The sequence below is a fragment of the Marmota flaviventris genome, chromosome 12, assembly GCF_047511675.1.
Source record: "Marmota flaviventris isolate mMarFla1 chromosome 12, mMarFla1.hap1, whole genome shotgun sequence".
Taxonomy (NCBI): Eukaryota; Metazoa; Chordata; class Mammalia; order Rodentia; family Sciuridae; genus Marmota; species Marmota flaviventris.
The window spans coordinates 67025619-67053394 of record NC_092509.1 but is presented as its reverse complement, the minus strand read 5'-3'; the positions used below and the strand labels follow the sequence as shown (position 1 = coordinate 67053394).

At 33.7% G+C, this 27776-nt stretch overlaps 1 protein-coding gene across 2 annotated transcripts in view; it reads left to right on the top strand.

The window, feature by feature from the left end:
- Positions 1-27776, top strand: part of Kctd3 (potassium channel tetramerization domain containing 3) — a 51100-nt gene that overhangs the window by 7866 nt on the left and 15458 nt on the right. For both annotated transcript variants that reach the window (XM_027934751.3, XM_027934750.3), the window contains exons 5-12: positions 2980-3038; positions 3310-3390; positions 4269-4409; positions 4877-4967; positions 9498-9688; positions 18270-18385; positions 26034-26121; positions 26247-26363. In XM_027934751.3, coding sequence (XP_027790552.1) covers positions 2980-3038; positions 3310-3390; positions 4269-4409; positions 4877-4967; positions 9498-9688; positions 18270-18385; positions 26034-26121; positions 26247-26363 — 884 coding nt within the window. The remainder of the gene's footprint in view (positions 1-2979; positions 3039-3309; positions 3391-4268; positions 4410-4876; positions 4968-9497; positions 9689-18269; positions 18386-26033; positions 26122-26246; positions 26364-27776) is intronic.

The following is a 27776-nucleotide window of genomic DNA, read 5'->3' as shown; positions in this document are numbered from 1 at the left end:
ACTCAGACCATGGTGCTCAGGTCAGGGACTGAGGCAGGCTTCTCCTGGGGTGGGGCTGACAGCCCGTTGAAGAGAGGGTCATAGGGAGAAGTTGCAGTTCTCACCAGGGTCAAGATGTGGCTGTAGAGTTTGAAAGCAGTAAGGAAGATGCAGAGGATTAGGCAAAGGATGAGAATAATTGGGATATCAGTCCAGGTCCTCATCAGGCTCTCCGGCATGAGGGCTGTCTGTTCATTTGCTTCATCATTTATACTAAATTTTGGGGCTTGTGACCACCCTTTCAATCCCCATTGTGCTACTGGATTTCTTGGTGGCGTCATTTGCCCTGAGGTTAAAGCATCTGGTCTGGTGGTCCCCACCCTGATTTTCTTGCCTTTCCTCCTTATCGGGGTGAGGGCAGCATGACAGAGACTTTACTCTTGAGTTTGTCAGGATGGGGAGAAAAGCTGTGCCTGATGATCATATTGGAGGGCTCCATAGGTGTGCCTGGTGAGACTGCAGGTTTCAAAATGGAGTTTCAAAATGGAGTTGCTTAGGCTAAGGCCTAAGTCCATCCTTATAGTATTGGATATCTATTACCTACCTTCTTACTGGTCCTCCCCAATTCACTCCTTTCCTCTAAAGACCTCTTTTCTATCTCTCCTCCTGTGTGATCAACTTTTTGAATGAGAATATACAGTATTTGCCAAGTCTATTTTAAAAAATATTTTTATTAGTTATAGATGAACACAATACCTTTATTTTATTTATTTTTTATGTGATGCTGAGAATTGAACCCAGTGCCTCACACGTGCTAGGCAAGTGCTCTGCCACTGAGCCACAACCCTAGCCTTGCCAAGACGATTTTTGATTAAAGATTTCCTCAGGCTTAAACTTTCATAGATACAGGCCAGCATCATCTCTTCCTTTAATGTATTTCCAAAAACTTCTTGAGCAGTTTACCTGCCTTGTATCCCTCCATTATATTTTCCACATTGCTGCCAAAATTATCTTCTGATCAGGTTGCTACTCTGCTTAAAACTCTCGATGTTATATTGGACTGATGGCTTAGGATTCAGGGCTTGATGATCTTTGTCTATAGTCTGGCCCCAGCGTAATTTCTCTTATAAAATTTGAATTCTTCCTGGTCTTGACTAAACCTGACTACTTTAATAATCTTTGCTGTGTCTACCTAATTTAAGTATTCATAGTTTCCTATTCTGTCATTGTCATAGCACTTGTTATATTTCATTCATTTTTATTAGTCTGTCTTTTATTAGATTTAAATTCCAAAAGAGCAGCTACAGTTTGCTATATATTCCTAGGACCTAAGTCTGTGATTGAAGCATGGTAAGAGCTCATTACATTATTTTCTTTGTGGATAAATCAATGATTGTTTGAACTATATCTTTAACATTGCCATCTTCAATTATAGTTGAGTTTCCTATCAGGGAGTGATGATTTGCATTTACTATTTTCATATTTTCCCAATAAGCTTTCAGTAAGGATTCCTTAATTTTTTTTTTTTTTTTTTTTTTTAGAAATTTAGTTGTTCATTTTAGCTGCTTCTTTATAATATTGTTTTGTTTTTGGCTTATATTCATTCGCTAGAAGGTAAACTCCTTGAAGACAGAGATCTTTTTTGGTCTAAGTTTATTTCTTGGCATATACCTATCATTAAAGTAGCATGTGTAATATATAAAAATAGATATTTATTAAATGAATAAAAAAGTTTGTTGGGCCTTCTTGTTATATCTATTTTTTGGCCTGTGATTGGTGGGATGTAAGAAGTATATTACTACTTCTTGAGAAAGATTATTTTCACTCATAGCATTTGGATTGAGAAAGTCCCAAGTTCACTTCTAGTCAATGATTTTCTGACTAATCCATAGTTACATCAACCATAAAAGGCAGATTTAATTTAAATGTGTATGTTTACCAGCAACTTTTCTTACAACTTACTATCTTTTTTCAGTTAAAGAGCCTTACCAAGTTTAAATTCTCAATGGTTCCCTCTAAAAGAAGATGGGAAGGAAGGGATTAAAAACAAACAACCCTCAAATAATTATGTTCTAATTCTCTTCCTTGAAATCTGCATTGCCCATATCATGCTGTTTTATAATTATTGTATTTGTTTGCCTGTCCTAAGGAGAATGAAAGTCTTGAAGAACTATCATTTGTGCCCTGAGCCACCTGTCAACACAGATAGTTTTGAAATGGAATCAGAAAATTTAAATCATTCTTATGTCATAATTAATTTCACAAATAAAAACAGTTTAATATCACCGTTTCATATTTATTAAGGCCAGGTGGTATTTATAAAGTAAGGACACATAATAGAAACCTAAAATGAATCATCATTATTGTAAGCTCTGAGGCTTATATTCTTTTTTTTTTTTTTTTTAACTTTTTGTTTTCCTGTTACTTAACTGTATTAATGTGTTGTAACAGTCTTTATCTGGATGACACTGTCTTTGCTAAAGCTAATGTTTTTCCTATTTTTATTTTGTTTTGTTCACTCAACAAATTATTTATGCCAGCACTGTGCTAAGTGTAGTACAAGGTATACAGAAGTTGAAGTAGATTGCTTGTATGGAGCTTACAATATAATGAGGAAGGTTAAAATATGTGTGGAAATAATTATGTTAAAAAGCTACAAGCAATTCCATAAGGAATAACTTTCTCTCTTGTTTTTGTGTCTGATACGTCTTGATAAGTCATTTGCATTAGAATACAGCCCTAACTCTTTTACTTACTCAATTCATTGAATATTTTTTTTATAGTAGGTAACAAAATGTTTTGGTTCACATGAAGTTATTTTTTATTTAGACTTTTTGAAATGATTAAGGATATTAAAAATAAAGAATATTAGGAAAAAAAGTAAGTTTAAAGCCTTATGGCTTTTTCACTTTTAGAACCCAGTACTTTCTCCTGTTGCTTCAGGTATAATCTAAGTTACCAATGTTAAAGAATTTATTTCATTCATTTGTTTCTTTATAGGGGAGTAAGTATTAATGTTCTCAGGCATGAAGCAGAATTTTATGGAATCACTCCATTAGGTATGTAGTCTTTTGAGTATTTTGTGTTTATTATTTGTGCATTAAATTTGCCCAAATGAAATTTGTTTTATATTTGGGTCCTGATTTTTGACAGAATAGTTCAGCACTTAGTTTTTGTGGCTATTCATACTAAAAAGAGGTTATTAACTCTGATTTAACTCAAACATTTTCCTTTTCTTTCCTTATCCTCTTTAACTAGAGAAAATAAAAATGGAGTACTGTTTTTCTGTTTGCATGTACTCTTGACAAGTTTGCTTTGAAATGTTTTTAGTAAGAAGGCTTCTCCTATGTGAAGAATTGGAGCGTTCATCTTGTGGCAGTGTCCTTTTTCATGGTTACTTGCCCCCACCAGGTATTTCTGCTTTATTTTCATTTGTCTTTTAAAAAATTCTTTTTGTCATTAAATAGTTACAAATAGGAAAAACTATTCTTTGATTACTGAGTTTCTTTTATATAAATCTAGAATTAGAACATTAATTCTTTTAGATGCTAAGTCACACTACATGTTATAGAGAAAACTTTGGTGAACTTTTTCTGTAAAGGGCCAGATAGGCTTTGTGAGCCAGAAGACTTCTATGGCAACTACTGGACTCTGCTGCATATACTACATAAAGGATTGAATGTTACTATGTCCTTTACAACTTTATTTAGGTTTTTTTTTTTTTATTTCCCTTGGGCTATAGTTTGCTAACACCTTAGTCATTGCTCAGGTTGTCAGACTTCTTATTGTAGAACCCAAGGAGCTTTTCAGAAGTACATCAGTATTACCTATGTCCCACTTTCGATAATTAGAAGAGTTCAGCCTTTACCTATGTGAGTAAGGTTTCATTTTGTAAAACGCCTCCCCTGCCAAATAAATGATATGGGGAAGTTCAGTTCCAAAGCAAAGTTAAATTAGTACAGAGTACCTGACACATAGTACCATAAATGTAAAGACTGGTGGAAAGACTGAATGAATGAACCATTAATTTAGTAATCTGGAGGTAGGTGAAAGTAGAACATAATGATAAATCGTAATCTTCTCTATTTCAGATGATATGGCAAATACCAAAAATCTGTGAATTTTTTTTAATATTCTTTTAAAAATTGTAATTAGCATATAAATTGCTGTTTCAGAATATCTATTTTAGGTACAGTGAGATTCACATTTTAATGTTTTTCTCTTACAATATGGTATTTTTAATTTTTGGAAGGTTAACCCATAAAATAAATATGGCTTTTCCTTTATAGGCATTCCTAGTCGTAAAATAAACAACACAGCTAGATCTTCTGCTGATTCTCGGAATGGACTAAATTCTGCAGAAGGTGAAGCCCGGGGAAATGGTACTCAACCTGTTCTCTCTGGAACTGGAGAAGAGACTGTTAGACTGGGTAAGAAAAGATTATAGAAATAGAAAAAGAAAAATGCATATATTTTCAGTTCTTGAAAATACTTGAGTAATTATTTTTAAGTATGTAATTTTGGCCTTATCTCTTTTTTAAATCCAGATTTATCATTTAGATCATTAAAAAGAATCTCATTTAACATAATCATTTATTTAAAAAGTAATGTGATCTGTTTGCTGTGAATCTTCAGAATAAGGATTGATAAACTTGCTGTTAAGAACCAGATTGTAAATTAAAAATTTAGGCTTTATGGGCTATACTGTCTTTGTCAGGGCTATTCAACTTTGACATTGTAGCATGAGGGCACAATGGATGATAGATAAACAAGGGCATGTGACTGTGTTCCAACCAAGCTATTAATCGAAACAGGCAGAAGACTGGAATTGGACTGTGGGCCATAATTTGCCAACTCATTTTAGAATATAAGATATTTCTTTTTCCAAAATCAACAGGATTTCCTGTGGATCCACGAAAGGTGCTAATAGTAGCTGGCCATCACAACTGGATTGTAGCTGCATATGCTCATTTTGCTGTGTGTTACAGGTATTACGTAATAATAGTGGTTTGCATTTTATTTTAGATGGTAGTTTCTGATATTTATGATTTTATATTATTAGATTAGGAGCTCTTTCTTTTATCCATCAGAATTTTCCTCTGCAGAGCTGGGGATATACATGGTAGAATACTTGCCTAGCATGTGCATGTCCCCAGTATTGCTAATGAAAAGGGCTGGGGGTGGTATCTGAAAAAAATAATTTTTTTTTTTCATGGATATTTCACCCACTTCTACTGTATCCATTTTAAGATTTAGTTTGCTTTTACTTTTTTTTTTTTTTTTAACATTTTTAGTTGTAGATGGTCACAATGCCTTTATTTATTTGTATGTGGTGCTGAGGATTAAACCCAGTGCCTCACATGTGCTAGGCAAGCGCTATACCACTGAACTATACCTCCAGCCTAGTTTGCTTTTACTTTGACAGCAAATTTGTAAATATTGCTGATGGTCTTCTTATTGTATTTGCCAGGCTGTATCAACTGTAATGTAACTGAGATGTCTTGATGTTATTATTTCTTGGTTCTGTCTAGCTTCTGAGTCATTTAACTTACATTAAGTAATTTTAGATAGAATTATCAATATACATAATATTTTAACTTTAATGATTCAGTTATAAGATGATGATTATTAATTGTAGCTTAAGAAAATGTAGCCACTGTAGGTTATAATGATTCAGTCATTTATACTCTATAGAAGAGTAAGACTCTACTGGTCATAATTACTGTGTTGTTGGGAGTGACGTAGTGAAACAGGACAGTTGTGGGCAGAAGTAGTTGGGTTTAATATCTATAATGTGAGAGATTTATGCAATAATTTTATTTTATTAATTTTTAGATTCTTAGACACTAAAAGAGGATGAAGAATAGTGTAGACCAGTGATTTTTTTTTTTTTTTTTAAATGGGCAAAATGGGGAAAGGTCAACACTCAGTTCAAATCACTAATCACTATCTGCATTGAGAAATGCTGATGATAGAAAATGGAATGGAAGCAAAAAACTGGTTGGAATTTACTAGTTTATATTATGATCCCATATAATTTAATTGCTGAAAAATTAAGGAATCTATAAATTTTTGTCACTATTGACTTCGATTAAGAAAAAATAGGCACAGAAAGTTTAAAAAGTTACAAATGTCCTCTAGAGTTTATAATAAGATATGTTTTAAAGAATCACAGATATAAGCTGGGTGCAGTTGTGCATGCCTGTAATCCCAGTTGCTTAGGAGGCTGTGAGACAGGAGGATCCGAAGTTCAAAGCCAGCCTCAGCAAAAGTGAGATGCCAAGCAACTCAGTGAGACCCTGTCTCTAAGTAAACTACAAAATAGGGCTGGGGATGTGGCTCAGTGGTCATGTGCCCCTGAATTCAATCCCAGTAAAACTGTGCCCCCCCCACAAATAAAAAATCCCAGATATATTAAAAAATACTCGGTTTATGAAAAGGCTTGCCACATTTGGTTAGGGCCCCTTTCTGTTATTTCAGGTTCTTTTTTTTTTTTTTTATTGTAAGTAGTGATTAGGTGCAAACTTTTCATTTTGAGAGTGTTTTGTGGATTTTGAAATTAAATTATTGAATAGTATAAAACTAATATTTTGGATAATTTATAGACAGTTTTTATATGAATTAAGACTAATTTGCTGAAGTTTTTTTAGGACTCATTTTGAACTTAACCATCTTAAGGATGTAAGTGAAAAGACTTTTATTTTTCCCCCCTTTGGCCAGCCACTTAAATATTATGTACTGATAAGAAATTCCAGAAAGTTATGAGATGATGTGTAACAGCTAACATAGCTTTTGTTACTGCACAGCAGTGCTGAATGTTGCTACTTCCTGGAGATTCACAGTATTGCACAAAATTTAACACAAGTGATGAGTATATGAAAAATGATGCTATTACATTTTCCATTCTTTTTGCTTTTGACCAGGATCTTTCTTTGCTTTCACTGTCAGTGCTGCAGCAGTGTGCCCATACAAAGTGAGAAAGGGAAATAATTGAGGGCATACTAAATTTCTTAATGTATAGTTAAATCATCCCACACAGTGGCAATAAGATTTAAAAAGAAGGAAATCTTATACAAGAGTGCAATCTTTTCTATGTAATAAGTTAAAAACTTTAAAGACTAATATAGTGAGTACCTACCTATATGTTCTTCCCATAGATTCAATAATTTTCTAGGTGGTTAAGATTTTTTTTATCCCTTTTTCTTTTTGAGTCTTTGACAGTGTTACTTGTGTTATGAAGAGTAGTTGTGTAAGTTTGCTCCCTTCTTGCCATTTATATCCCGTTTTAAATCTTTAATCCATGAAGAATTTAAATTTACTTTTTTGTATTTGCTGTGAGAGTTAAGAATTTTTTTTCTTCCAAGTGGGTAGTTAATTAAATTCTGATCATTTATTACATAAATTACCATTTCACTGAATTTGAAAGCTCCCTTTATTTTATGTTATGTTTACACATACACATACACTTCTAGGTGTGTATGTGTATGTGTATTTTTTAAGGATTCTTATAAAGTCTTACATCTTTGTCTATTTCCATACCATTTAAAGTAAATTATATTTACAGTTAAGTTTTAAAATCTTGTAGAACAGAATTTCCTGAGTGTTTAATGAGGGAACTAACCATATTCTTTGTATAGATGTCCTGAATCCTAAGAGAGCAGTAAGGAGTTATAGTGCAAGCAGAACTCATTCTTTCTTATTTGTGTATTTTAAATCTCAAATCCTGTTATGCAGAATTATACAGTGAATGTATTTTTTCTTTGTACTTAATTTTAGTTTAAAAATAGAAGTAGATTCACATATCTTCCCGAGTTAAATGCTGTAGCTGTTTTAGTCACTGTTAAGTGTGTTATCTTGATTCTTTTACCCTTTCTTATCATCTCTTTATTTTGTAATACCTTGTTATAGAGAAAAATGTTACAGATAACATAGATATATGTTATCTGTAAAAGATAGATTACGCATAATTTTATCATTTATATTCCTAAATTAATATTCACAGAATCACATTATTCACCTCATTAAGTCAATTCAGTGTCTCTTTACCAGACCTTAGTAGGAACCCAGCATACATCACAATACAGCATGCTGTTTTTGTTCTTGAAGTGCTAGCAATTCCTGCTTTGTGCCCATTCTGAAAGTCTCAAATTACATCTACATTTCATTCCTCAATGTTTTATCAATTTTTAGAAAATATTAGATAATTATTTTCAGTTGTTTATCTTAGCATGATTCCCATCTGGTGGCTGAAGATGGTAATTACAGACTTTAAAATGCTTAGGAAATTTTGATAAATTCTTCTCAATATTGCTTTAAGTTTAAGGAAAGCTATCATTCTTCAAATTAAGAAGGCTAAATAGGTACCTTTATGAATTATAATGGTATTATTTTAGTATACACATTTAAAGGAAAATAAAATTGAAATGTTTTTATTTAGGTCTTTCAGTGACCATTGTTTATCAATATCTAAGTTTTATTTATTGTTTTTTTAGCTAAGGATTCAACCTATGGGCCTTGTGCATACTGAGTGCTCTAGCATTAAGGTATGCCCCCAGAACTCCCTTTTTAATTTTTCCAAAGAATATGTCAGGTGGCATGTAAAGGGACTTTTTTTCCCCTTCATCTTCTGTTTAGTCTGTTTAAGTAGGACAAAGAGAAAATAGCAATTTTGTTTGCATTATTTTTTAGTGTTGCTCAAAAATAGGTATTTAATTATTCAAGTCATTGTCATAATCACACAACTAACTTTAGGCCCTAAATGTGTGGCGGCTTACTATATAATCCCATATATATATATATATTGGAAAGACCTAAATTCAGGTTGGACAGGGAAAAAATATTAAAATTGCCAGGTGTTTATCAGGGAAATTAAATGTTAAAGAACACATTAGTTTACATCTGGGGAATCATAGTCCTTCAACAGTAGACCTTCAAGAATTAGTCTGCAGGTGAGGGTTTTCAAAGCCTCATTCTTGGTTCATTTAATTACTGAGGTATTATGTGGTACGCTTTCTTTTCTTAGTTTGTTTGAACAGACTGTTTCTGAAGTAGAAAGAAAAATAGCTTCAGTGAATGTCATTTCAGTTAGTAATGGTAATAAAACAAAAAGCCTGATTAGTAACTCAAAGGAATGATAATAGTTTTAAAATTTTGATTTTTGTTGACCATTTCTACCCATAGAAAATGATAATAGTTCTTTTTTGTGGGAAAAAATGTGAAAGATATAACAAGCTTAAAAAAAAAAGTTTTCAAAGTGATTTGAAGGACTTTCTTAAATTATTCTTTGGTAAAATATAGATTCTAATATCTTTTAAAGTGGTTATATGCCCTAAATGTGTAAATATAAGATATATCAGGGATGATAGTCTGGTACTTCAGAAACATTTTTTATTTAACAAATATAAAGATGGGTAGGTAGCTGTGATTATTTTCTCTTTTTTCGTACATTCATTGGTACATCTATTTGCTTAACTGCCAACATTATGTGTCTTCCTTATGTGTCTGTTGTTTCTTTACAGAATCAAAGAATCTTCAGGATGGCAACAAGTGTTTACAAGCCCCTATTTAGACTGGACTATTGAACGAGTGGCTCTAAATGCAAAAGTAGTTGGAGGTCCACATGGAGACAAAGACAAAATGGTTGCTGTTGCCTCAGAGAGCAGCATCATCCTGTGGAGTGTTCAGGATGGGGGAAGTGGAAGTGAAATTGGTAGGAAGACTCTTGTTTTTGTTGCATTTCACCTGCACATGTAATATTTTTTTAATTTTAGGAGGTATTGACCCTAAGTATGAAAACTAACATGTACTGTTTGTTAGCTAGAGCTGCCTCACCATTTTTTTCCAGGGCCCACTAGTAAGCGGACTACTTGGTGTGAAAGAAATGATATGGTAAAGAGGGAGGGAAATTTGATGCTTTAGAAAAGAGGGGAGCATCTTTTTAGTTTGCTCCAACTGAAATGTGGCTGCATTATGAGAATGTTGCTTTCTTGAGTTCTACTCCATGGTAGCTGGTTTTTTCCTACTCTGTTATTTCACGGGGCTTGAAGATGAGTTAAATTACTTTCTTATTCATCATTGTTACTTCTAGACCAGAAATTCTCACATATTTGTTCTCGCAACCCCATCAGGCTCTTGGAAAGTTGTTTAGGACCACAAAAAGTCGTTGTGTAGATTACCATTTATGCAGTATTTACCATACTGGAAATTAAAACTAAAAATTTATAAATATTAAAATAGTAGTAGTATATCCCTGTGTGATAATATAAGTAACATTTTTAATGAAAAATAACTGTTTTCTAAAACAAAATTTTGTGAGGAGAGTGGCTTTGGTTTGTGTGTTTATTTTGGGGTTCTGGGAATTAATTCAGGTGTACTCTACCACTGAACTACATTCCCATCCCCTTATTATTTTGAGAGGATCGTGTTAAGCTGCCTAGCCTGTCCTCCAGCTTGCCTTGACTTCCTGAGTAGCTAGGATTATAGGTGTGTACCACTGTGCCTGGCTTCATTTATGGTCTTAAAAACCTCTGTAATGTTTTTTTTTTTTTAATTTTGATACATATTTCTCCATTCAGTATGCCATGTTACCTTTTTTTGGCACTGGGTATGGAATGCAGGGGTATTTTAACACCTAGCCACATCTCCAGTCCATTTTTTAAATTTTTGAGACAGAATCTCACTAAGTTGCTGAGGGTCTAGCTAAGTTACTGAATCTGGCCTCATACTTGTGATCCTCTTGCCTCAGCTTTTTGAGTTGCTGAAATTACAGGAGTGTACCACTGGGCCTGCCAATATATTGTTTTGATCAAAGTATACAAAGATAGGCTTTACACACATATGTAGTTAGAAAAAACTCATTTTTATTATCTTTTCAGACCATTTTGAATATTCTTGGATCTTGTTCCAAAATTCTGAAATGATACCATCTCACTTTCCATATTCTATAAAACCCATAGGTCTGTTTTATACTTTGAATGGATCTTTAATTCATGCTTGATTTTGTACATTGTTTGTTGGTCACTTGGAAACTGTTGGTTTACTGACTTATGTAGACCTGCCAAATGTTGATACCTGTCTTTATACAGTGTCAAAAATCTGCAATCCTTAGTGTTATCAGTGATCACATATCTGAACTCTGTTTGGGGAAGTTGTCATACATTCTGTGGCAAAGTTTCAGAGTACTAATGTTCACTTGATACTTTTGAAATTGAATCATAATTAACAAATGTCATCATTTCTTTTCCTTGAAATAATAGGCTTACTTTGTTCATTTTTGAGGAAAGTTCTGCTTTTTACCCATATCTGAATAGCTACAGTTATTCATCATTTCAAATAAAAATTGTATTCAATTGGAAAAAAAGTAGGTGGTGTTACTCTTAGCTTCATAATTATGAAGTTTTTTTCTTGTAATCTGCATCAAGATGAACTATATCTGTAGTTCTTAGTTCTACATAATATTAAAAAGACATATTTAAAATTGGAATTTAATCAATACAAGTTTTTACTGCTTTAGAAAGGATGTTTATGAGTTAAACTGGACTTTTTTTCTTTCCCTGAAAATTTGTGGCAGAGATTTTAATGACCACTAGTACAGATTAGTGCCACTGCCTTGATTTGTAGTAGGTTGCCTGCTGTTTATGCCCAGCATTGATTTACATCATCAGTGAAAGCGTCAACACAGATGTTCTAGAATAAGCCGTGAGATTCATAAGTTTTCAACACTTTGTTGTTTCAGCATGGCTTATATTTTGTGTTCATGTAAAAGATCTTTAATGATTAGTTAATGTTGAGACCAGGTAAATACAAACAAAACATAAGGTCTGTATCTATTTATTTGTAAGACATAGATAGAATTTTGCAGATGAGATATTACCTCTTTCAGACATTTATTTTGAAGCAGTTAGTATCACTTAAAAGTGTTAGTGCTGTGATTTCTTAGACTGATTTTTCATCTAGAGCTTTGTCATTGAGCATTGTCATCTGTTCAAGATTTTTAGTAGTCTCCCAGAATGGGTGGATGGCATTTCTCCAGCCAGAGTCATGCCATAACTTACCCTGGTAAGAGATTTTACTGCCTTTTCCAATTCTAATTGAAAGTCTATAGCAAATAACTTTCCAGCTCTTAAAGAGTTTCTTTCCTTAAACCCTGTTTGGCCTCAGTGAACCTGCAACTGATACAAGCTATTCAAGTGTTGTGTTGTATAAAATATAATTAGGTTAAGTTATTAGTATCTGTAAAGTTGAGAGATGATTTTTATATTTAAAACTTTTATTTATAGTTTTGCTCAGTTTTGTTTGTACCAGAAATTAAATCTAGGGGTGCTTAACCACTGAGCCACATCCTCAGCCCTTTTTATTTTTATTTTTTATTTTGAGACAGGGTCTCGCTAAATTGCTGAGACTGTCTTGGAACTTATGATCCTCTGGCCTCAGCCTCTCACGCTGTTGAGATTTTAGGAGTGTGACACCATGCCTGGCTTGACATGTTTTTTAGAGTCCTTCGTTCTCTAAATCAAAGAATTCTGATATGTCAAGTTTATTTCTTTGTTAAGTCTTTAGACTGAGATTGTGCAGCTATGAGTCAAGCAGGTGAATATTCTAATTTTCTTATTTTAAGCAAATGATACATCACTATGAGAAAGAATATATATTTAAACTAGATTTTTTTAAAAACAAAATATCAAATTTTGAACAGTTTTAGTTAAATTTAAAATTTTAGAAAAGTTTCAGAACATTTTTTATACTAATGTTAAAGAATACAACATCAATATATACCTCATGAGTCACTAAACAATGGGGATATGTCCTGAGAAATGTGTCATTAGGGATTCTGGCATTATGTGAACATCATAGAATATACTTAGACAAACTAAGATGACTAGTTTGTTACTAGATGTTAGTCTTTGGGTGTCGGGAGGGAGTGGGGGCTTGTCCTGGGAATTTATCCCAGGGGTACTTTATCATTGAGTCATATCCCCAACCCTTTTTATTTTTTGTTTTGAGGCAGGGTCTTGCTTAGGACTTGCTGAGTCTGGCCTTGAACTTTAGATTCTCATGTTGCAACCTCCTATATTGATAGGATTACAGGCATACACTGCTGTGCCTGGCTAGTGGGAAAATAGTCACATAGGTGGTCTGTTGTTGACCACAACAGTGTTATGCAGCTACGACTGTACTTATTTCTTGTGTTTCTTTGTGGATGCAAGGAAACCTTGGATTTCAAAATAATAATGCAATAGAAGATAATGAGGTTACAGAGAGTATGACAGGTAAAACTAAAGATAGACAGGAAGAGCACAGTATAAGTATTTAGAAACAGTTAAAAAATCTTGGGAAACTTACATAGTTGTATTCTTAACCTGCCTTCATAGATAATTCTAGAAAAAAATAAAAATACATGTACAGATTCTGCTAGTTGTCATACTGGTGACTTTGTCACATGTCATGTGGCCTCTGGAAAGCTCCATACACTCTAAGAAAATAAGAGTAAAGAAAAGACAAATAATTATTTAATATTACCATGAAAAAAGGTTTTAACTTCTCACATTTCCGGAAAGGGAACTGTGTTCCTCAGACCATACTTTGAAAATCACTGTTCTAGACCATTCTCCTTAACCTTTCCTCCCAACTTCCTTTCCCCTCTTCCTGGTTTTGAGTCTCATATCATCTGTAGCTACACTGAACATAGTCTTCATCTGCCATTTGGGTCACTATCCTTTCCTCCTTTGAAGTTATTAGCTCTGGTTCTCTAATGTAAAAATCCTTTAACTCCAGTGGGATCTCTTTTTCACTTTGCTTAACCCGTAAAAAACAAACCTTGGCCAGATCCACCTTTCTATCTCTGTGGCTAAATACTGCTAGGAAAAGAAATGGGCACATGGGACACACACACAAAGCACTAATGTTAAGTGAGCCTTTAAAACTACCCAACAATCTTGTATTATTCTTGTCAATTCTCTGTGACTCTCATAGATTTTTTATACTTTTTGCTTTCTTCCTAAGTAGTCAACACCTTCTCTTTTCATACTGAGAAAATAAAAAATGATTTTCTGTGTAAGTTCTTAGTATTATATCTGCTCATCTGTGTGTATTGGTGCTTACAATCTCTATTGTGCCCATTTGTTAACTGTGATTAAATTGTCTCTGTTCTCGAAAGCCAACTTCTCCAACTGCGCACTTGGTTCTAACTCCTCTTGTCTACTCAAGGACATTGTTCTAGTAGTTATCCCCACTCTCTTCTTCATCATACAGGCTTCCTACTGGGTTGAATCATTTCATCAGCATACAGTCATGCTACAATTCTCATTTTAATGGTGATTTTTAGTTACATTTTCCTGATTACAAATGATGCTTAGCACTTTTTCATGTGCTAGTGACCATTTGTATTTTTTTTTTCAGAAATGTCCTAAAGTATTGACTTTCTTTTTTATGAAGTTGTCGTCCTACTATTGGTTTCTAAGCATTCTTTATATATTCTAGATTTGATTGACATAACTGAGGGAAGCCTGTATCCTCCTCCCCCATGTCTTTCTTCCTTCAACCTCCTCCTTTTGAGACTGATATTAGAACATTTTATAGTGGCCTACAGGTCAGTGAAGCTTTGTCTCCCAGCCCCACCATTAGTTTCTGTTTTCTAGATACACTGTTTATCTACTTTTAATGGCTTTTGCCTGTTTTCTACAGTAATCAATTTATAATTAATCCTTTCTAGTGAGTATGCATTTGAAAGGTTTGACTTTTTAGTTGTAGAATTACTCCTTTAATTCTATTTTATAGTTTGTTTCTCTGCTGAGATTCATCTTTTTGGCTATTATGTTCCCTCTTTGTTAAATCTAACAAACATATTAATGGTTTGATTAAAGCTTTTGTCTGGTAATTCCAATACCCAGGTGTTTTGTTTCGGGTCACATTTTCTTGGCTCTTCACATGTTTAGGATATTTTGAGTATGTCTTGCACATGTGCCTGATAAGTTATATAGGGTTTATGGATTATGCTGCCTTCCTTTAAAAAATGTGGATTTTGTTTTGGCAAGTGGTTACATTATTATGGGAGGATTGTTTTGATCCTATTAGACTTTTGTGTGTGTGTGTGTGTGTGTGTTCACGTGCAAGCTTTGTTAGGGGTAGGTAGCCTTTTTCATCTTTATTTTTAATTTTTTTTTTTAAAGTTGCCTTTCTGTAGTCTTAACCTGAGGTGTACAGCAAAGGATAACCACTTTCATTGAGCTGTAACTACTTCACATATGACCTCTCAGATCTCTAGTAGCTCTCAGTTCTTCCTATAGCAGCCTTTTTCTTTTATTATTGGGATTCTCATCCTGACCAGCTGCAGTTTGGCCTTAGTAAGGAGCCAGGACCTTAGGGAAACCCCTGTGTAACTTTCTTCCCACTCCCATCCTGGCACAGTTTCCTGTGCTTTTCTTCTGTGTTTCCCATCTCTCAAGTACAACACTGCCTGTTGTCCAGTGCCTAAAAACACTGGCTGATGGGTCTTGTCTAGTTTTTGTTTGTGTGTTTATTTCAAAGTGAGGAATGATTGGGTACAATTTATTCCAGCGTAAGTTCTACCTGTCAACCTTAGAACAAATTTTAATATTACAGTTTTGAAATTAAAAACCCTTGTAATTATACAGAAAGGAGACCAGTTATTATTTTATTTTTTGCTTTTTCAAGTTGCAGTTTCTAATATAGCAATAAATGAAGGAGATTTTGTTTCAACTTTGTTTTCAAAGGATAACATGATAGGTAGCTATGGTGTGAGGTGGTATAATAGTGATTTGTTCATGCCTTGTAAAAGAAACCATTTGGTTGTTACAAATGTTCTTCAGATCTTGACAATACCACCCAGAGAAAATAGTTAGGGCTGGTGGATCCATGATAGAGCTCTCCTAGAGACTGAACTCCCTTCATTATAACAGCACTTCTGGATTGCTGCTGCAAGCAATATTTTACTGAGCAGGCCTATTAAGACAGGAACTTGTCATTATTTGTACTCCTGTCTTCCCTATGGAAGTGGTCAGAATTCTTGACCCTAAGCAGGAGTGACACTTTAAATTTCATGAGACCATTAAGAATATCTTCCTTGATTTCCCAGAACCTCATCGTTCTGTAGAGTAATAAAAGCTAGTTGGTTTCCTCTTTTTATTTCTGCCTTTTACATAGACCACAGGACTGAATATAGTTAGCTTCACATATTTTGAAAAATTGTTTGGCATCAAAATTAAAGTTCCATGATGTGATAATCTCTAAAACTGTATAGAATGTAAGATAATTACTTTCTGCTTTGAAGTGAGAGGTTTATTTTTTTAACCAATTTTGATCAAAGGGCTTATTAGCCTTTTTTTTGTGTTTTTATTTTGTTCTGTCTTTTAGGTTGTCTGGTTGGACTGAGGTGGTATATTCATGTGTATGTTTATGTAAATATCTTTTACATACAATTTAATTTAAATTTAAAACGTATAAAATTAATTAATTTGTAGAAATTAATTTAAATTATTTAATATGTAGAAATTAATTTAAATTTAAAAATATGTAGAAATATTCCTAGCACTTGCCAGTCTTCTTTTTTTTTTTCTTTTTGTCTAGTATATGTCATCTTTCTTCCTGCTAGATGGCCAACTTTTTCAAAATTGATTAAGAATTTTCAATATGTTGAGTGCCGCTGGTCTTGTATGTAGTGTAGTCTTGAACAAAAAGAGAATACCTAGCACTGATTTGAAAGAAGTTGGTAATCTTTTTTAGCTTAGGCTTTTAAAATGCACTGCAATTGTATTTATTTATTTTTTTCCTGTGAATTCTTTAAGGCCTTTTATTTTTTATTTATTTAATATTTTTGCAGTATTGGTAATAGTACCAGGGCCTTATGCATGCTAGGTGAAGTGCTCTACCACTGAGCTGCATGCCCAGCCCTTCTTCAGGGCCTTCTGTGTCTTTTTTTTTTTTCCTCAGTTAAATTCTGAGAAAATTGTTCATATATGCATACTTTTTTGAAATAAACTGATATTTGTAATAGCATAAAGACATAAAACAATATTTTATAGGTAAGACTTGTTTTATAGCATTATTAAATGAAAAGATAGTTCTCATAGCTGCTTTTCAGATAATTAAGATAATATTTTTTAAGTGCTAGAATTGAATTATGAACATTTTTAAGGTGAAAATGGTATTGAGACTTTTAACTTGGACTCTGTTTTGTAGGTGAGGTAAGTAAGAGCCAGAAAGGTGGCACACAAAAGTACGTTGAGAGAGGATTCCAGCCCAGGTTCTCCTGACTCTAGTGTAGTGCTCTACTAAAGATAGACATTGTATAGGGCATATATGCCATTCCAAAGTGAGCTTAGAATTCTTTGCTTAGCCATTTTTGTCTCTTTTGATATTAATATAGAATATTTGCTCCTTACAACCTCCTTCTCCTATACTCCCTCTTCCCTTCCCTCATATTCCTTGGGCTTACCCATTCCTAGTTGCCCAATTTGTTGAACTTCTGTTAACCTTTTCACAAACCCAACTCTCATAAGGCTTCTTTTCTAAGATATATTTTCAGACCCTTTACCTATTCAGTTTTACTCCTCTGGATATTACTGTACCCTGTGTATTCTGTTGTTATTTTTGCATTATATTATAGTTGGTTATTTGCAGTTTTCTCTCTGCTACACTGTAAGTTCCTAATAATTTCTCATTGTCTTGTGTTTTTTTTTTTTAATTCCAAGGCCTATTGTAATGTCTTTCAAATTAATTAAATTGAAATTGAAATGCTTGGAAACAGGTTTAAAATAAGCTCTGAGTAAAAGGCCTGAATGTTTGAGTATAATGTGACTTATTTCCAGATTTTTAGATAAATTCTGGATATTGAAACTGCCAGGTTTTTGTTCAGAACAGTGGTTCCCAAATATCAGGTCCATGAGCAAGCTGCATTTAAATTTCCTATAGATATAAAAATGCAGTGGGTTTTCTGATTTATTGGGTCCAGCATGGATCCTAAGATCCTTTTTATTTTGTTCACTTTAAATCTGCCAGGATATTTTGATGATCAGATAGAATTAAGAACCACAGCTCCAGATAATGAGATATTATAGCAGTGTGAGATGACTTGGAGCATACTTTGGTTAAGGAGTTCTATAAACTTCTTAAGAGCTTATCATGTTTGTATTTCTGATCTCTGAGTCTAGCACTTAATTTATATAAAAGAGAATGGATTTAAATTAGTCATCTTTAAGATGTTTTAAATATAGGTTTTGGCTAATTGTAAACATGGTCACTGGTTAACCTCTTTATTTATTCTGTCATTTAAGGAGTGTTCAGCCTTGGTGTTCCTGTAGATGCCCTCTTCTTTATTGGTAACCAGTTGGTGGCCACGAGTCATACAGGGAAAGTAGGAGTGTGGAATGCTGTCACTCAGCACTGGCAGGTTAGTTTTAACTGAAGCTTATTACAGAAATGAAAATATTTCTGAAACTTATGCTGGTCATGCATTTGTTTTTTTCCTTGTAGACTACATACTGTTTTTTATTATACATAATATTGAATATATTTAGATGCTTCTGAATACAAATTTTACTTTTTTTAAGAAATATGTTACTTTGGAAAATGAATAGTTTTTAACTGGCTTGGCACTTCTTCATTTCTTTGGATTCCTTTTACCTTTCATGTTGTAGACATGGTAGTCCAGGCAAACATCATTTTTTGTATGGAAGCACAGATCTGTATGAGACCATGTGATCTGCTAGGCATGGTGATGCATGTCTGTACTCCCAGTGACTCAGGACTGAGGCAGGAGGATGGCAAGTTTGAGGCTAGCCTCAGCAATTTAGCAATGCCCTGTCTCAAAATAAAAAATAAAAAGGATTAGGGATGTAGCTTAGTTGTAGAGCACCTCCAGGTTCAATTCTCAGTACCAAAAAGAAAGAAAGAAAATATATGACCTGTTCAGAGAAGAGGGTAGGCTAAATATTCTGAAGTACCTGAGAAGAATAAGAAGATAAGACTAAAAAACGGTTACTACATAACTCTGAAGAGAAAAAATTAAGGACTCTCCAGAAGAATCCATGGTTTAGAAAATCAATACTGGTAGCTAAAATGGAAGGTGGATTGGAGACCATGGGGAGTCTACTACAGGAATCCTGCAAAAGGATACCAGAGTCCCAGCTAATGATAGTGGTCTCAGAGATGGCAAAGGTGAATCTGTTTGAAAAACATTTCTTAGACTTTCTAAAATGACAGGACCAAAATGTGGTTGAGCTGGGAAATTACAAAAAGAAAGGTGTATTTCTAGTTTTGGTTTTTCAGTTTTGACTGTTGAATAGCTAGCACTATTTTAAATTGATAGAGAACATGGACAGAGAAACATATATATTGGTGGGTAATGTGAGAAATAAAAAATATGCAATTCTTATGTGCATGCAAGTGCAGGTATTCAGAGGATAGCTGGGAATATTCCTTTGAAATTTAGAAAGAAGAAGGGGCTAGAAATAAATTCCAAACCCTTAATACCTCCTTGGTAATTTAAAAGATAAGAACTGATAACATTTTTCATTGAGAAAGGTATATAAAAGAACAGAAAACTCTAGAGGAACTAAAACTCAAAGGAGAACACATATGAAATAATTGAGAAAGGAAATTCATTTTGGCAGTAGGATATCATTTGCAAATAAGTCTTAATTAGGTTTTGGTGAGAAAAAGCCAGATTGCAAGAACTGAGGAACTAAAAGAGACAGAAAATTCAGAATTATCTTTCAAGAAGTGTGGTGAAAAAGAAAACCAGAAACAAAAATGACAATAATTAAGGCTAGATTGAAAAAAAGAAGCAGCAGCAGCTTGGTGCTATATTTTATTTTTTTCTCTTCGTTAAGAGATGCTTAAGACATGCTTATAGCCAGAGAGGGAAGTTGCAGAGAAAGCTCCTGAAGATTGAAAGAATGGAGATGATTTTTGGTCCCACAAAAGTCAGGAATGTGTGGAATCTGGAGCACAGCCAGAGAGATTGGGCCAATAGAGAGTAGAGACTTGTCTTTCTCTGTGATAGTTTAGGAGAAAAGAGTAAAAAGAAACACATTGGAAATATGTATCATAGATTATAAATTGTGTATCTGCAGTGGACCTGGGTAATAAGAGTTTTTCCATTAGTGTTCAGAACAAGAGAAAAGAAAACAGTATTTACTTGATTTAGGATTGAGTTTGTCTTAGTCATCTTTTGCATTTCCGTGACCAAAAAAACTGACAAAAACAGCAAAGAGGAGGAAAAGTTTATTTTGGCCATGGTTTCAAAGGTCTCAGTCAGTAGATGGCTGAATCCATAGCTCTGGGCCTAAGATGAGGTAGCATGGTGGAAGAAAACAGCTGAGGACATGGCAACACAGAAGCAGAGACAACTTGGAAGCTCACCAGGGACAACAGAAATCCCAAAGGCATGCCAGTGATCTACCTCCTCCAGCCATATTCTACTTGCCTATGTTGCTGCCCGGTTAATCCATTGAAGTGCATTAATCCACTAATTAAGTCATAACTCTCATAATCTTTCACCTCTGAAGATTTTTACATTGTCTCACACATGAACTTTTGGGTAACACCTTGTGCCTAAATCATAACAGCTTTATTAATGTGGATACCACATGCCAGGGAATGACAGATTGTAAAAATGTCAAGGTAACTGAAACAGATCAAAAGATGGTAATAAGGAAGTGCTTGGTAGGCAAAAAAGGATGCAGTGATGTAAAGGACTAGAGGGAAGATAAGCAGATTGATGACTTACAAGAAATAGAGTTGTTGGAAGTATAGGGGGTTATTATCAAAGATATAATTTAAAGTTTTAGAGTTGGTGCAGGTCTCAATGATAAAGCCAGTTTAATTTGTTCAACTGACTTAGAGATAGAAGTACAGTCAACCCTCCATCTCCATTGATTTTTTTTATCTACAAATTCAACCATCTATGATTAAAAGTTTCGAAAACAGAAAAACTGGATCTGTATTGATCATGTACAGAGATTCTGTATTGAACATGCACAAAGATTTTTCCTTAACACTTTTTCTAAAAGATAGAGTTTAACAACTATTTATATGTATATACATAATCTAGAGATGATTTAAAGTATATGGGAGGGTTATGTGTATGTTGTATGTAAATACTGTGACATTTTATATTTGAGCATCCAAGAATTTTGGTATCTTTGTGAGTCTTGGAACAGTCCCCCATTGATACTGATGAGTGACCTTATTGCATTTGGGGTCAAGGAACTGTAAGGAATATCAATAGGTGCCAGGATATCAAGTACTAGAGAATGGGAGAAAAATAAACTGATCCAGGCACCAAGATTCTTAGTAAAGATGATAGGTTGATCTGAAAAGCACATTCTGAGCAGAGTTGTGATGTGAAAGTTGAGGTTATGAAGAAACATTCTTGAGAACTTACAACTCTGAGATACTGGGGAGATGGTGAGAAAAACGAATGATTTCCAATTAAAGGAATCACAGTCCCAGGGAAATTGGGTTTCATTTTCAATGAAGATATAGAAGTCATGTTTGTGGAAAGAAAGGTTAGCTATAATGGACTTTCCGCATTGGCACAGCATTATACTGGTTGTCAGCATAAAAATAATGAGCCAAGGACTACTCTAGATGGTAGAGAGAAGTTGATCAGAAGGATTCTTTAGCTGGTGGTATTTCTTTAAAGAGGAACGTGAGTTTTACTGATTTATGGAAGTTCTCTGAGGTGGGTTACTTTGCTAATTATGCCAAGTTTCAGTTTTAATGGCGGGGAGAAAAAAAACTAAACTGTCTGCCATAAAAGTGCTAAAATATATTTATGGTTCATAAAGTAACATGCTTCTTGATTACCTTTTTTATTTTTTACTAACATTTTGAAACTATATATTAAGGTTTTAATATCTTTAAGATCCTGAATCCTGTACTAGTATCCTCAAAGTGGATAGGCAGGCTTAAACTTTTTGATCCCATATATAACCTGATGCTTCTTGCTTGGTGTATGCATGAATTAAAAACTGTATCTGACAAAGTAGATTTGTTACATATTTCAGGAAGACCTTGGGAAAGTTGACCATTCATGCTGCAAACAAGCCTTCTGACCCAGTTAACTGAATTTCTTTATGGTGTGTTGCAGAGGTGGAATGTAATAAAATCTCAGCTTCTGATATGCAGATCTCAACAGACAATTCTGACCGGAGGCTGACTCCCATGACTGCTGTAACACTAGTTGAATAAGTTGTGATTTGACCTTTAGCAATTGTTCTGCCCATGAGTTACACAGAAAGTATACAGGACAAACCTTGCATTTTTTATTCTAGATGTATAATCCAGATTGATTTAAAGTATTTGAATCAGATAAACCACTTAACTGTGTGTGTGTGTGTGTGTGTTAATCTGATATACTTTGTGTGTGTGTGTGTGTGTGTGTGTGTGTACTTAAGCTTAAAAGCTAATGTGAACCTTTTGTTTTTATAACAAATCTAATTTAGGTAAGAATAACTTTAAAGAAAGATTTCAGCTTATTCCCTTTTATAATCTCCTCCTTCACACAATATACACACACAAACTCACAATTATTCTAAAGATTAATAATAAAAAAGTTATTAGTGATGTCAGATACTAAGTCTTTGCTAAATTACATAGAAGAATAGTAACTTTTAGATAACATTTACCAAGTCATTGAGTTTACCTTTAAATATATTTTGGAAACATAGATTATGTATATTTTTTTCTCATTTCAAAACAGTGTGGGAAGCTAATCCTAGAAAACCTGTATAAAGGATCAGAACTCTCCTTGTGTCCGTTTTGAGGACTAGAGATCTTCAGTTAAATTTGTCATTTCACTGAGAGCCTGTCCTCTAAACGAACAGTGGAGACTGAGGAGGAAATATTGGCTCTTGGCCAAGAATTGGATTTTTATGGTCTTATGGGTTAGAATGGACAAGAATTAGGAAAGCTCATTTGATTTAGCTTCTCTCGCAACATAAGGCATTTCTAGCACTGACATCAAAAATGTTGTGTTATTAATAGGGTTTACAAATCCTTGCATGTTAGGAATAGGAATAAGGTGAGCATTGGAATTCTGAACCCACTATTCAGTGGGAGAGAGGATTGATTTTTAGGTATCTGTTATTATATAGTGACCATTGTCCTAGTATGTTATATTTACTTAGAATTTACAGTAAGATAATTGAATTAGCTGACGCAAGCTTGTCTCTCCCCTTTCTGCTTATAAAAATACTGGGTACAAATATTAAAACTATATATTGCACTTATTTAAATGTTAAGTTATTTGTTTATGCACAGTTGCATCCCATGTATCAAGATAAAAGCTCTAGGGCTTAGAATTTTAGCAATAAAAGACATGGCTTCATGGGAAAGTAGAAATTGAGTATCTTGCAAAAATCTGAATCTTTTTAAAGGTCTCCCTCAGTCCCTAAAATGAAGACTGAAAAAATGTTATTCAATATTTTTGGAAGAAAGTTTTACATGTGTTTGGTTAGATTGAAAGTAGTGGTGCAGAGAGAAACCTTCCATGAGAAATCAAACCAAAATATTCAAATTAGGAGAACAAGTATGTAAATTAAAGCACAAAGCTATGCCTTTGTGGTATAAAACCTCCAATTTGAGAAACTCACATAGGACCAGTTACATTCCTAGATGTAAATACAAAACTAAATGGGACACTTTTACAAAAGAGGGCGCATAAGACATCCACAGAAATGATTTCTATGGAAAGTGAGCTCATAGCCCCTGGTTATTATGAACATAAAAATTATTATGAACGTAATCCTCAATAAAAGGACTAAAGAAATACTTTTTTGATAAAGATTATTATTTATATTTGAAGGGGAAGGAGTGTCACTCAGTAAGCAGTGGTTAGGAAAGAAGTTGGTATGCTAATAAATTTAGATAAGTGATTATTTAAAAAGTAATAGATAAAGGTAAAAACAGACTATAAAAATAATGATTTTTACCAGGATAGAGATTGTGGACAAACGTTTCTAGGGGCCTTATATTGTTGAAAAGATAAACATTATTTCTAAATTTTAAATCACTTAAATTTACACCAAGAAATTAACGTTGATTTCTGGGTGCTTCTTGAGGAGATAAAAATCCACTTCCAATTTATGTCTGTGACTTATGTGACTGAACCCAAAGTACTGAGCAGTGAAGTTTCTCTGGTTCCTACTTGACTTGGCAAGATAAGGAAGAGGAGGCCCCATAATGGCTCTCTCCTTATTTTTACACTCAGCAGTACTAACTTCTCTGTAATCCTACTCATCTTCTACTTTCTCTGTTCTACCAGTACTGAGGTATAGATGTGGGAAAAAAGCAGGATGTGATTAAGGATTGCAGTAAATGAGGTAAGAATGTGCTAATCCTAGAGCCCATCCTCCCAGAGAACAAATGATAAAAATGGTTTTCTTAGATGAGCCTTGGGAAGCTCTAGGCTGCTGCCAATCTTTCATTGAAATATTAATCTAATGGGAGAGGAATCTCATGGCCTTATCTGCCCCTATTTTCCACTTCTGGGGTAGGAGTTAAAATTCTTCCTGTAGTGCTGCTGGAGCTAAAAGGATTCCAGCTGCCTAAGGTGAGAAAATGGTTCACTGGCATAAAAGCGTATTTTTTATTCCTGTCACTGAAAGGTTTACAGTGTCCACCTGCTACAGGACATGCTGACATTGGCTCTTTGAAAAGCCTGACCTGGAGTTAGGGTGTGGTGATGTGGTACTTTGCAGAGATATTTCTACTGTGGCTCATATCATGACACTGTGTATGTCTTGTATATGAATGGCTTAGAGGAATCATTATTTTAAAGTTTTCTCATTTGTTTATTTTTTAATTAAAATGGATTCTGTACTTTTTTACTTGTCGGGTCAAACATTCCCTTTCCCTTTTTCTACCTCACTCTTGGATGACTTCATTTTCCGATTCCACTTGAGCACTCTGTTGGCCTATGCTCTCACCAATACTGAGATGACAGTCCTTCCTCCCTCCTCATGACTATATTGCACATCCTATTTTCATGCATCTTTTTCTATGATTGTTTCTTTTTCTTTCTCTCACGTCCCTTACCTCCACTTAAGTTCTTCGTTGTTTTCTTGGATAATATTTGGTACATAAAAGTGCACTCATTAAACAGATAATATTTAGGCTTTACCCTTTCAGATAAAAACCAAATATGACAAATAAAAGTTCTTTTAACATTTTTATATTCCAAATCATTAAAAAAATCTCATTTTGACTTTTGTATGTGAAACTTGGTATTTGATATTTCTTTAAATGTCAACTATGAAGTTCACATCCCTTTCTGACTTGGCTGTAGAAAGGGAAGATTCATTTTAAACTCACTTGTTGCCACTTAATTTTTTGTGTTCTGTTTGTTTTTATTTTTATTTTGCTTTATAATAAAACTCATGTCATTTGTTTTTTATCTTAACATATATATATAGGCAGTTATTAGTTTGCAAACTAGGTTGATTGGTTTGAAAGATCTATTTTTTACTCCAGTACAAATATAGGAGACTTTGTATGCCTGTCATTTCCTAGAAAATAGATGAAAAGCTTTAGTAAGGAGAATAAAAATAGTGAATGCTACCTTTCACAGAAAAGAGAATAAATTGTCAAGGGATCTAATAACATCTAAAAATCACTTCCTTTGTTTACTAGTTATAATTCTATTCCTTACTTACTCTATGACTTTGGGCAGATCATTTAATCTCAGAAAGAGAAAGGCTCAGAGGGTCTTATGAGACTTGGCCTTCCATTTCCAGAGGGCTGTGATCTAGTGACCACATGCAGCAAAAGGAGATATTCATCAAACTTCAGAAAGCAGAATGCTAGTGTTGGAAAAATAATTTTAAAAAAAATTAAAAGAAACTATATTGATGGCTTTTAGAGTTCCCTGTGGCATGTGTGTGTGCATGTGTACATAAAGAAGGTTTATTTTCTGAGCTCTACAAAAATTGGGTATTTGTTGCTTTTTATCAGAAGAATCAAAATTTTGAGGAAGTTGAGTGGAAAATAGAAATTATAATTACTTTTAACATCTAATAATTTCACCACATTAGGTTCAAGACGTTGTTCCTATAACTAGTTATGACACTGCTGGGTCATTCCTCCTATTGGGATGTAACAATGGATCAATATATTATATAGGTAAGTATATAGACACTTAAAATGCTCCTATTTTAATTATTATTTAAGTGAAAACAGGAAAACATTACTTTTAAAATTTTAAATAGATATATTATTTATTGCTATTTAAAATTTTTATGTTTTAGATATGCAGAAGTTCCCTTTGCGAATGAAGGATAATGATCTTCTTGTAACTGAACTCTATCATGATCCTTCAAATGATGCTATTACTGCTCTGAGTGTTTACCTCACACCCAAAACAAGTTAGTACATGGCCATTTATTGTAAATTTCTTTTGAGAATGTGTTTTTATTTATAGTTGACTATGCAGCTGGGTAAAACTAACTTGGTGCTTTCTTATTGTTCTTTTGCATTTATGTTGGTATTAAAATAACTGATTTTGCTTTGAGATTAGGAGCTTTAATTTATTAATAGTAGCAGCAGCAACACCAGTGAAGCAATCTTTGAAGAGTATGTGTTTGAATTGGAATTTTTTTTCTTTTAATTTTAACCCAGGGCATTATGCCTACTAAGTGAGCACTCTACCATTGAGTTACACTCCCAACCCACCTTGGGAATTTTAAAATTTAAGTTATGGAAAAAGACATTTTATTTAGAAGTTAAATGTGTATAACTTCGATTTCCTTTCAGAGGCCATTGTAATAAAATTAGTAGACTGCTTCTGTAAATGTTAAGAATTTTTGAATTCATTAAAGGAATGACCTTTATTGTGAAAAAATTTTTCTAGTGTAACAGATGAATGGGATTGAAATTGTAGTAGGATTTAAACTATATTGCTCTTGAAGAAAGGTCAGCAAACTGTGGAATGCTGCCCCAGCCAGCTGTTTTTGTTAAAAGTTTTATGTGTTGTCTATGGTTGCTTTTCTGTCTCAGTGAGAGTTGAGCGGTTGTAACAGAGTCAGTATGGCATGCAAAATTTAAAGTATTTTCTATTTGTCCTTTTATGGAAAGTTTTCCTGCCCCTGCTCTAGAAATAATAGAATGGGTTGTGGGTCCCCCCCAATATAAGTGGAGATAAAACTAGGAAAGTTTTATAGATCAAAGCACTTTTGTTTTAGGTCACTGAGCTCCATCTTGTCTTTAAATTCGTAATGGAGTCTGGCACTTATTTTAAAAAAAAAAAGAAGAAGAAGAAGACCACAGCTGAACCTTACATCATTAGAAGAAGCAGTATAAGAAATATAATGAGTGTATTTATTCCATAGTCTAATGTTTTGAAACTGTTAAGTATTAATTAGTATATTTAATACTTGATTATTCAAGAATGATTCAGTATTGTGACAAGTAAAAGGGATGTTCATTCTAGGTGAGAAGTTATATGGAATATTGTTTTAGTGGCAGTCTTGGCATTGCAGACTTACTAATTCTTTAAACATGTATTGAGTACCTTCTGTGTTTCATTCACTCTTTAAGGTGACAAAACAATGATTATGATTCAGTCCCTTAACAATAAGGAATAGACTCAGGTATACATGAAAAAAAAGTGTGGGATTAGTGTGTTATTACCATGATAGAACCTAATGTATAGTACAAGTGAAGAGGTGAGCAATTTATCTTGGAGCAAGTGTTAGAAAAGATTTGTAAAGAAAATGTTGATTTTAAGATGGCAGAGATGTCTTAAGATTTCTTTGAGTGGATTTTGCACATAAGCTCTG